At 56.7% G+C, this 11,118-nt stretch overlaps 2 protein-coding genes across 2 annotated transcripts; one reads left to right on the plus strand and one right to left on the minus strand.

Moving 5' to 3' along the window:
• Positions 1-2,685: 2,685 nt before the first annotated feature.
• On the plus strand, positions 2,686-5,943 carry Nccrp1 (non-specific cytotoxic cell receptor protein 1 homolog (zebrafish)). Its single transcript, XM_004636798.2, has 6 exons — positions 2,686-3,004; positions 3,344-3,406; positions 3,490-3,541; positions 4,177-4,272; positions 4,810-4,948; positions 5,045-5,943. The coding sequence occupies exons 1-6, from the start codon at positions 2,707-2,709 to the stop codon at positions 5,183-5,185; spliced, it is 789 nt and encodes a 262-aa protein (XP_004636855.1). The 5' UTR covers positions 2,686-2,706; the 3' UTR covers positions 5,186-5,943.
• A 778-nt stretch (positions 5,944-6,721) lies between these two features.
• On the minus strand, positions 6,722-7,854 carry Sycn (syncollin). The gene is made up of 2 exons (XM_004636879.1): positions 7,460-7,854; positions 6,722-6,731 (listed from the first exon to the last, which is right to left on the minus strand). The coding sequence occupies exons 1-2, from the start codon at positions 7,852-7,854 to the stop codon at positions 6,722-6,724; spliced, it is 405 nt and encodes a 134-aa protein (XP_004636936.1).
• Positions 7,855-11,118: the final 3,264 nt, after the last annotated feature.

The following is an 11,118-nucleotide window of genomic DNA, read 5'->3' on the forward strand; positions in this document are numbered from 1 at the left end:
GTGCCAGAGTAAACCTGCTCAGTTCATGGCTAGGACATGAAAGAACCAAAGAGGAAGAGCTGGGGCTGGAGGTCCCTTCAAGGGCACAGCCCTGTGGCCAGAACTTCCCATGAGCGCCACCTCTGGAGGGTGTCACAGCACCCAACAGCCCCAAGCTAAGGCCCAGACTTCATCACTCAGCCTGCAGTACCTTCCGGGTCCTGACCCTGGCATGGCGTGTGCCGTCCACAGCACATGACTGTCCTCAGCTCGGAGCTTGGCAGAAAGCACAGCGACAGGCTCAGTGCCCCTGCGTGGTCCCCAGGTGGGCCTAGTGGGCACAGCTCTTTCCAGCACGCTTGGCTTCATAAGGCGCTGCCAAATCCTTTCCCAAAGTGGCCACACTATGGCTCACACACTGTCGCATGTATGATGCGTGCAAGGCATGTGGCTTTTGGGGAGGGTGCTGTGTGGGCCACCCAGGCCACAGCCCATTAGGGAAAGAGCCTGCCCAGGGCTGGGGCCCCTCGCTGGGCCTCTCTGATCTCCCAGTGAAGAGAGGGGAGTTTGGGTTCTGAGCTGGAACCCACCTGGCTTCCAGGGCACAGTCTGGGATCTAGGCCCCTCAAATTAAGTAAAATTTGCCCCAGTAGGTTCTGGGCCCACCCCAGACTCCTGGGGTGGGACTAGGAATCAACATTTTAATAAACTCCCCAGGTGGTGCTAACACATCCTAATGCTTGGGAGCCATGAGTTTGGGGGTACAGGTGAGAGATAAGGACATCCCAGCTGGAGAGAATGTCACAGGGAAAGCCTGAAGGCAGAAGAACAAGTCCCAGTTGCAGGGACCAGAAATCCAGGGCCTTGAATGCCAACCAAAGGGCTGAAATTTTTTCTGGAGGGCACTAGGGAGCCATGGAAGGTTTAAGTGGTTGGATTTGGCTTTCGCTACAGCAAAGTGAGGCAGCCAGAAGAGATGATGGCCAACACAGCCAGGCCAGGGCACACAGGAGAGAGGGAGGAGAGAGGGAGGCCCCCATGGGCCACAGACTCCTAAGCACTTCCATCTCATCTCATCTCCACTCCTCTGTCTCCAGCCACACCCAGCTCTGGATTCTAACTTTGCTTGCCAGACACCCCTCCCCCTCCCCCTGTGTCCATGACAACGAGGGTGACAGGGCCCAGGGCAGCCCTGTGGTGGGCTGTGGTGGCGAGGGGAGAATCCCTGGTCATGGGTGTGTTGGGTGCCCTGCCAGTTTTCCTGGGAACTTCTGGGGATGTCCATGTTTGGGGGGGCTCTGCCTGGCATTCAGATGAGCTGGTTGCCCCCCACCCCAGGGGTCCCCACTGCTCCCAGGTCCTGGTGACTCCCCAGCTCCCCCAAGGCAGGTCGTCTCATCTACTTTGCCTCAGTTCCCTGATCCATAAACAGAATCCTATCACCAGCTCCCACTGCAGTGGCGTTAAAGGTTGATGAGTTCAAGACAGCTCATGAACAGAGCCATCACCTGGGCTGAGTTGACTCTGTGTCCCCGTGGGCAAGTGCACCCCATCTCACCATTAGCAGCTGTGTGACTCAGGAGAGTGAGACCTCTCTCTCGGCTTTCGTTTCCTCATCTGAGGAATGGACATAGGGTGACCTAGGGTGGACGTGAGCTGAATGAATCCACCCAACCTACAGGCCTGGGGACAGCTCCTGGTACCTAGCAGCCCTCAGTTACCCAAGTGATCTCTGTTCCCAGCATCCTGACAGTCAGGCTTCCTCTCTAGAAATGCAGTGCGGAAGTGTAAGGGACCAGGCCCCGGAGGTGGCCTGTTTCCTCATCTGTAAAATGGGGATCACAGCTGTACCCCTCACAGGGTTGCCATGAGGGTGACACGGGAGTAGGAACACCAGGAGGCACACAGGCCTGCTGTCACCTTTCCTCCCGGAACTAACTGCTGTCAGAGTCGCCCTGGCTTATCTGTTAGGGCACGACCTGTCAGCTCTGTGGCGACCCTGCCCCCTTACCTGTGTCAGGAAGTGGCCCGCAGGCATCCCGTCCTACAGGTTCCTCAGCTCCACCTCCTGCCCTGCCATTCCACATCCCTCAATCCAAACTCCCTGTGATGCAGACGGGGTGGTGGTGGTAGGGCGCCCGATACAGCTCTTCTGCTTCTCTCTCCTGCTTCCTCCAGCCCCAGAACCCCACTGCAGCTCCCATCTCGGGTCTGTGCTAGCTCGGCCCCTTGCTGGTCACCACGCCTTGCTTCCAGGATGAGGGTGTGTCCCAGAAAGGGCAGAGGAGCAGGGGCAGAGGCTGGACCCCTGGCCACCCCCGCTGCCCCGGGAGCAGCAGGGAGGAAGCGAGGCTTTCACTAATTAGCCTTTCAGACCTGCTGCCCGATCTTAACGAGGCAGACAGGCCTCATTAGCGAGCAGCGCCCTGCTATTAGCATATTTGCTGCTTCCCTTGCCCGGGGCCAGTGTGCGGGTCCTCAGCTGGCCCCGGGAAACTGGGGCAGGGAGGCTGGGAAATGCAGGGACTACAGGTGGGCCTGGACGCCGAAGGCTGGGGCCCGGGTGCCCAGTTCCGGGGCGGTGTGCGGCTCTGGACCCCGCTCCAAGGGAGGAGCCAGCTCGGGTCGTCCCCCACCCCACCCTCTGCGCGCCTTGGCCGCCCCGCCCTCCCGCCCAGGTAACGCGGAGCTGCTCCTCCACGCGGGCACAGTCGCTGTCGCCTGGACATGGAGGAGATGAGGGACCCAGCCGCGGTCGGGGCCGAGGTGGAGGCCGACGGGCCCCAGAGCCCCCAGGAGCAGCCCCCTTCCCCGCCAACACCGCCAACGCCGCCACCACCCGCGACCCCGGAGGCCCCCGAGTTCCCGCAGCCCGAGCCGTCGGAGGCCAGCGCCCGGCAGCTGCTGCTGGAGGAGTGGGGACCGCTGAGCGAGAGCCTGCTGCTGCCCTCGAGGGTCACCTGGCAGCTGCTGCTCCTGCGGCGGCCGCTCTACCGCAACCTGCTGCGCTCGCCCAACCCCGAGGGTGCGCCCATCTCTTTCTCTCTGTCTCCGCCCATCAAGGGGCCTGTGAAGAGCCCCTCTGCACCCCTCTGTGTCCTGGGGTCTCACTCTCCCTGCCTCTGGGTCCCACATCTCCCTTTCACCCGTCTTGTCACAGCATCTCCGTGGTTCCCTGCTCGCTCTGTCTCCTCTCTCCCTACCTCTATTTCTGTCTCTATTCCCGGGTCCCTCTCTGCACCCCTCTGACTCACTGCAGCCCTCCCAGCAGGGTCCCACTTCCCCCGGAGTCCCCAGGAAGTCTTGCCCCTCGCCCTTTGGGGCCCTGACTCATGAGCTCCCCCCCCCCCCCCCCGTGTTTCAGGCATCAACATTTACCAGCCAGCACCCCCTACCGGGCCCACCCGACAGCCCCTGGAAGCTCTGGGTAAGTCCCAGGGGTAGTGGCTGCCCCTCTTCCTCCCCAGGGCTGTCCCCAGATGCTGTACTCCTTCTTCCTCTGTCTTCCAGGCAATTTCCGAGGATGGCACATCGGGATGGAACCTCTCCAGCAGAACCTCAGGTGAGTGGACTTCTGTGGCTTCCCTGCACGCCTGGCTGCGAAAGGGCCAGCCAGGTCAGGCACTCAATAAACAGCAACTGACTGTTACTGTTATTTTCAACCTCTTTCTCTGGGAGGGGAAGTCACCCAAGGCCCTTAATCCTTCCTCCATCCATCCACAGTGGTGGGAGGAGAGTGTGACAGGGGGCTCAGAGTCTCACAGGCCAGAATGTGGATCCTGCCTCTGCCACTTTTTGCTGCGTGATCTTGGGCAAGTCCCAGGCCTCCCCCAATCCAGTGCTGGGGGTTGAAGCCAGGGCCTTTACACTGAGCTACAGCCCTACCCCCCCCCCTTTTTATTTTTTACTTTGAGACAGGCTGTCACTAAATCACAGGTCACTAAGTAGCACAGGCTGGGCTTGAATTTATAATCCTCCTGCCTCAGCCTCCCAGGGTGCTGGATCACAGGTGTGTACTACTATGCCTAGCCCTGAAAGACCTTCTGCTAAAACTCAGTTCCCTACCTGCTACCAAGGGTTCTGAATGGCGCTGAGGGAACAGGCGGCACCCATGGGTGGTCGTCATCACTATGAGAGCACCAGGATCAGATACCACGGCTGCTGCCAGGGCCCCCATGTCTCCACCCTCTTTTGCAGCTGGACGGTGAAGCAGCAGTGTGTGAACCTCCTGGCTGAGGGCCTGTGGGAGGAGCTGCTGGATGACGAGCAGCCGGATGTCACCGTCATGGACTGGTGTGTACCCTGCTCTGTGGCCTGACCTGGCCCCCTGAGCCTCCTCAGCCCACACCCCTGGTGCTGCATTCTCACCCTGCCCTTGGTCCTGCAGGCCCGGCCTGCCCCCACCTCTCTGGCCCCTCCTTTCTGCATTTCATGAAACAAATCTGGCCTCTTGTATCTTTGGGCTTTGCTGAGGCTGTTCCTTCCTCCTGGATGCTTGTCCTGCTTCCCAGATTAATTCCCCTTATCACGAGTCCTCCCCTGACTGCCCTACCTCTGACACATTTGATACGGTGCCCTGTGAGCCCTACCCTGCCCCACCTCTGCCTGTGCCTCTGCTCTCCTGCCCATGCCTTACTCGGCTATCCCAGCTGGGTGACACATCTGCCTCCCACTGGACCGTGCCTCCCGTGAGGACAGGGTGTGGGGCTGTGTGGGTCATTCCTGTGTCGCCAGCACTACCCAGCCTAGACCATGCCACCTGGGCCCTGGCCAGTGGTGGGGGCGGGGATGTGGGCTACGTGGCAGCTGAGGCCTGGACCCCACGCCCAGGTACGAGGACAGCCGCCTGGACCAGTGCGTCTATGAGCTGCACGTCTGGCTGCTGGCAGCCGACCGCCGCACAGTCATCGCGCAGCACCACGTGGCCCCCAGGAGCCCTGGGAGGGGCCCCCCTGGCCACTGGATACAGGTGAGATGGGGATTGCTTTCCCAGGACCTCATGGGGGTAGGCAAGGCCTGCGTCCCTCACAAGTATGCCCTCCTAACCCTGTGCTTCGCAACACAGGTGTCACACGTGTTCCGCCAGTATGGGCCTGGGGTTCGCTTCATCCACTTCCTGCACAAGACCAAGAACCGCGTGGAGCCTGGGGGGCTGCGGCGGACGAGGGTGACCGACTCCTCTGTGTCTGTGCAGCTCAGGGAATGACAGGCTGATCCTGGGCCTCCCTGACCCTGTGGTACCTGCTTGACCTTTAAGTCCCTCATCATGGGCTCTTCCCTGTTCCACTGTCACCTCTCTAACCTCTTGGTGTCTCTCTCCAGCCCTTTAGCTCCACTATGTTCCTGCAGTACTACCCCAACTCCTTTGCACCTCTTTCCCAATGCTGGTCCTTTCATTTTGCTTGGCCCTTGGCTTCTCCTTTGACTTCTTCACACCTCCTCCCAGTTTTTTGACACAGGGGCCACTGCAAATTCAGTGCTCCTCAGATAGTAGGTGCTCAATAAATCTTCACTGAGTGAAAGCACACACACAAGCCGGAGGGTACTGAGTGCTTCCATGTCTCTGCTCCTCATAACTTCTCTCAGTGCGTACCCCACTGGCACCTCTTCATTCTCCGGCACCCTTGGACCATTTGCACTGATCTTGACCTCCAAACTCTTGCCTGCTCCACTTAGCTCTTCTCCCATGTCCCTGCACGCAGGAATTCCCCCCACCCCCTCCTGCTTCCAAGCAACCTGTTGTTTCTCCATGTGTCCTTCACCTCTTTTCCCAGGACCCCTTGATACCCCTCAAGGTCCTCATCCCTAGGGGTACTGGGGACACAGACTGCAACCTGGAGAGAAACGTGAAGATTGGAACCAAAGTTTCCTCTGAGTGGGGGAGGGGAGGGTTAAAAGTACTTAACAAGCCCGTCCTGCTGACAACTGCCTGCAGTCCCAGCTTCATGGGAGGATTGTGAATTTGAGCCTAGCCTGGCAATTTAGTCCCTGTCTCAAAATAAACAATTTTTAAAACCCAGGATGTAGCTTGATATGAAGGTCCTGGGTTTAAACCCCAGTTAAAAAAAGATCACTGAGGGCTGGCCAAATAGCTCAGCGGATTAAAGTGCCTGCTTAGGCAGATGCAGGGACTGGAGTTCGATCCCTGGGCCTGTTGTGCTGGCGCTGCCCCTGGGGGGTGCAGAGATAGTGATTGAGACTGGGTGTGGTGGCATACTCCTGTAATCCCAGCTTGTGGGAGGCTGAACACAGGCAGATCACTATGAGTCCAACATAGTGAGACCCTGTAGACCCTGTCCTAAAATTAAAAAAAAAAAAAAAAAATCACTGAACAGACCCTGACCCTGGCTTGGGACAGTGTCCTGGAGAAGGGCCCCTGTTGTCCCAGGCTTGGAGGGGAGATCAGCACAACCCAGGGAAAGGTAGTGCTCTCCTGTGCCACACACGGCTCTTTTGTGGGTGTCTGTGTACATAGAACTCTGGGTCAGATCTGCAGAGGTGTCCCCCTCCCCAGCGTTGTCCTACCAATGAGCTGACCCAGACCTGAGCACCTGCCCTCCCCCTGCTGCACCCCATCCTGTGTGAATTTGGGTTCTAAGCATGAGCAGAGGACAATGAGGACAACTTCACAAGGGCTGTATTGTAGGGAATGCAGGGTGGCCGGGCGGGTACAAAGCTCTCTGCTCCCAGGTACAGCGGCCTCCAGGGACAGCCAAGTGAGAGGCTCAGGACCCTCCAGGCATCAGTAGCACCTGCAACACATTGGAAATTGTCACCAGGAGACGCCAGGGGCTCACAGATCCAGGGTGGGGTGGGGTGGGGTGGGGTGGGGTGGGGGCTTCAAATTCAGGTGTTCACAGTCCAGGCCTAGGAGAGTTTGGGGCTGGGTCTCTTGGGGCTATAAACTAGGGTTGATAAGGAGGGTATGGCACCTGGATCTGGGACGCCAAGATCTAGCAGTTTGGGACCATGAATGCAGGCTGAGCTCTAGGGCCCCAAGGGATGGGATTGGATGCTCTGGGACCAGTTTTGGGGGGTTAGAGATGGGTGGGGAAATAAGCAGGCCAGACTAGAGTGGGTATCCTAGAATCGAGTCTGTGGTTTAGGGGTCTGAGAGTCTGGGAACAGTCTGGGAGCTTTTAGATGTGATGACTTGGAGTAGATCAGGGCGGGGTTTAGGCCAGGGACATCAAAGGTGAGGGAGCCAGGCCTCCCTTCCTGGAAGGGTAGTTGTGGGTGCATGGGCAGGTGGGAAATGGTGGGAGGGGGATGGTTAGTCTCTGAGTCTGGCTGCCCAGTGGCGAGGGGGCTTGGCTGAGGCGGTTTGGCTGAGGCACAGGAAGTGTGTTTTGGGGTGCATTCTGATATGGAGGTCCCCAGGGCTGGTTCTGGAGTCTGAGTTGGGATCTCAGGGCTTTGGTGGCAAGGTTGAGGGTTGGGAACCGAGCTGGGTGAGGGTGTGGGTCGGGGCATCAGGCACCTGCAGTACAGCCCGGAGATGGCATTGTTCCAGTCCCCCAGCAAGCCCCTTCGGTATTCCTCCAGGCGCGGGTAGGCACCCGCCGAGAACTTGCGTGACTTGCCGCCTTTGCCAGAGCGCGACCACACGGTGAGCTCGCAGCGCTGGCCCACCACGAGTGAGGACACGGTGTTGGCCCAGTTGGAGGGCAGGTAGGGCAGGTCGGCACCTGGCTGCAACGACAGCTCGGCGCCCGCGCAGCAGTTGTCGTAGTAAGCGTCGCTCTTGTCGTAGAGTTTGGCGCAGGTGCGGGTCCCGTCCTCCGTCTTGAGGTCGGCGGGCGCCGGGCAGGCTCCTCGAACTCCGGGGGCGGCCACCAGGGCCAGCGCCAGCAGCAGGGGACACAGCACGGACATGGTGGCACTGCAGAGCCACTTCCCGCGGGCTTTTATGTACCTGACTGTGGGAAGGAAGAAGCTGCAAGATAAGGACTGGGAAGGGGGAGACCCACGTGGGGGAAGGCAGAGCTGACAGATTAGGTATTTGTCTAACATTGTAAGAAAGTCATTAAGTCAGTTGGCAGGAGCTAAGGACATTTTTTTCTCTTCTGTGGTCCTGGGGGTTGAAATTAAGACCTTTCACTAGGCCAGCCGGATAGCTCCGCGGATTAAAGCGCCTGTTTAGTTAGACGCAGGGGCCAGGCCTGCGCGCCAGCCCCACCCCCGGGGGGCGCTGAGACAGCGACTGAGATCGGCTGGTGGTGCACCTCTAATCCCAGCGCTTGGGAGGATGAAAACAGGAGGATCACTACGAGCCGGATCTGTGTAGTGAGACTCTGTACTAAATACATTTTTTAAAAAGACCTTTGCACTGAGTCCCCTCCACCCCTTGTTTAAATTTTGAGTAGTCTTGCTAAGTGGCTGAGTTCAGGCTCAACCCAAATTAACAATCCTCTTGCTTCAGCGTCCTGGATTGCTGGAATGGCAGGCACCAAACTGTGGCTTAGGCACCGCACTCGAATCAGATTTGTTTGTTTGACAGAGGTTCTCACTATATAGTTCAGGCTGGTTCTTAACTCACCATGTAGCCCAGGCTGCTCTGAACCTCACCATGATTCTCCTGCATCAGCCTCGCAAGCGCTGGAGTTACACAGGTGTGCACCACCACACCCAGCCTTTTGTGGGGAAGTACTGGGAATGAATTCGGGACCTTGCGCTTGCTAGGCAGACTACACCGCGGAGCTGTAGCCCACCTGCATGAGGACCTATAGCCCTCACCCCACCCCCAGCCTTAAAAAAAAGACTTTTAAAACCTTTGCAAGACAAAACATGAGGGCAAAATTTTGTTGCAGTCTGCATAACAGAGCTAATCGCTAAAATATATGAAGTCTTATGAGCTGGCAAGGAGAAAGCTCTTCCCTCCAACACACACTGAAGGATAGGCTAGGACAGGAAGAAGGAGCTGAAAGGAAGCTGCCACCTCCAGCCAAGGGTCTTCTGTTACTTTTGTTTGCTTTTATGCAGTGCTGGGGTCAAGCCCACAGCCTCCCACACACTGGCCAACTGCTCTACCCACCGAGCCCCAGCCCCAGCCCTTCCTAGAGGCTTTATCAACCGTGAGTGGAAATCTTGAGTGTACAAAGTAAGTGATAGACCTATTCAGCTGTGTAAAACTAAAAACTTGTGTAGTAAGCAAAGCCAACCCAAGCAAAAAGAACCCAAATCGAGGCATGGAAAAGTTGTATGGATTCACACAATGTGCAGTGAGCTTCCACCAGTCAGCAAGCAGAAATGAAACAAGCCAAAGGGAACGTTCAGGGTGGGGATGGGGGCTAAGATCCGAGGGCTGGACAGAGACCCCCAGCATGGGGACCCTGGCCAAAGCACTTTGGAGACGCCTTGGAGCCCTGAGACTCCTGTGGGGCAAGAACAAGGTCTGCAGGGGGATGGGGCAGACGGGGTCTGCGGTTCTGAGCCTGGGCCTCAGTTTCCCCACATGCACGGTGGGCGATATTTCTTCTGCATCACTGCACTGGTGTGAAGATGGGCTGCTGTGTATCCCTACACAGGGAATCTGGAGAGGACAGGTCAGGAGGGCAGGCTAGGGAGCCAGGCACTGGTCCAGGTCCCAGCCACCTTTGAGCTGGTGCTCATGACTACATCTCAGGGCCACATGGGGACACTGGTGGTGTCCCCTTCAGGATGTTTGTGTAAGGGACAAATGAATGAGTCCAGGTATCAGCACTGTAGCTAGGGCCCACCCTGGCTAAATGCCATATGATAAGGGTTTCCTGAGCCACAGGCCAGTACCAGGCAGTAGCCTGTTAGGAAGCAGGCTGTGGACAGGAAGTAGCCTGAGGGGCTACCTGTGTCCCATTCCCAGCACTACCACCTGAACTCTACCTTCTTTCAGACCAGCAGCAGCATTAGATTCTCATGGGAGTGTGAACTCTACTGTGAACTGCACCGGTGAGGGGTCTAGATAGTATGTTCTTTATGAGAACTGAGTGCCTAATGATCTGAGGTGGAGCTGAGGTCATGACGCAGACACAGATTCACACCGGCAGAGCGGTCTGACTGCACAGAGACCATCATAAGTCAGTTGCTTGTAGACGCACACCAAAACCCTATCAGCAGGAGGCAAATGACGAGCTACATCTTACGGCAGACTTTACGTCCTACTCTGACTTAGCTGGTATGTGCCTGCCTGTTATTTTATTCACTGCTTCAGTTGACACCTCTTTCCTGAACTGCACAGTGTCTCAGTCACAGCTTTGGTAAATTCACAGTCTCGCCCTGGCCAAAGTGAGGAAAGCTTTGAAAGCTTCGAGAGCTTCTTTGCAGAGGGAGAAGATCCCGTGAGGAAACTTGAGTGGACTCTAAGACACCAGCAGAAATGAGGCTGTGTTGAGTAAGAGAGGGACAGTAATGAATGCATTCGGTATCGTTGTCTTCATAGTAGTTACTCAGAGTACGAGATGCAGGCAGGATATCTTGTTCAGACAATATTTAGCCCAAAACTTTCTTTTCAATGAAGGCTGCATTTGAAAGAAAATGCCAGGAGTCCCAGTTAAATTGTGGGTCATTGCAACAGGCAATTCACACTCTCCAAGCTCATTTTGTATAATATGTGGTAGCCGTGTACGGGGGCACAGGCCTGTAATCCCAGCATTTAGGAGGCTAGGGCAGGAGGAGTGCTGCAAATTTGAGGTCAGCCTGAGCTACACACTGAGTTTAAGCCAGTCTGGGGCTTAAACTCATGGTTATATAGGGAACTATGTCTAAAGCAAAACAAAACAAAAACGTGGTACCTGGCTGTCCAGTAAAGCCATGAAACCTTCACAATGGATTTGCCACATACATACTAAGCATCCAACATCAAAAAGCAAGTGAGATGGAGCCATAGGATAGCTCAGTGGACCGAAGCTCCTGCCTAGGCAAGCTTAGGCAAGTGCAGGGACCACAGCTTGATCCCAGGTGCCACATGCTGTGCCAGTCCCATCCCCAGGGTGGGTTGAGCTGGCCACAGAGTCTGGGCCTAGTGGTGCACCCCTATAATCCCAGCACTGGGAAGGCTGAAAACAGGAGGATCCTATGACTCTGAGCTGCACAGTGAGACCCTGTAACAACCAAATACATTTTTTAAAAAAAGAAAAAGAAAAAACCAAGAAGAAGAAACTG

Source organism: Octodon degus, unplaced genomic scaffold, assembly GCF_000260255.1.
Source record: "Octodon degus isolate 3935 unplaced genomic scaffold, OctDeg1.0 scaffold00083, whole genome shotgun sequence".
In the NCBI taxonomy this organism is placed as follows: domain Eukaryota; kingdom Metazoa; phylum Chordata; class Mammalia; order Rodentia; family Octodontidae; genus Octodon; species Octodon degus.

Coding starts and splice junctions, on each gene's coding strand:
- Nccrp1 (XM_004636798.2), top strand. CDS start 2,707: ATGGAGGAGATGAGGGACCCAGCCGCGGTCGGGGCCGAGGTGGAGGCC. Junction 3,407..3,489: donor ACAGCCCCTGGAAGCTCTGG/GTAAGTCCCAGG, acceptor TCTGTCTTCCAG/GCAATTTCCGAGGATGGCAC. Junction 4,273..4,809: donor GATGTCACCGTCATGGACTG/GTGTGTACCCTG, acceptor CCCCACGCCCAG/GTACGAGGACAGCCGCCTGG.
- Sycn (XM_004636879.1), bottom strand. CDS start 7,854: ATGTCCGTGCTGTGTCCCCTGCTGCTGGCGCTGGCCCTGGTGGCCGCC.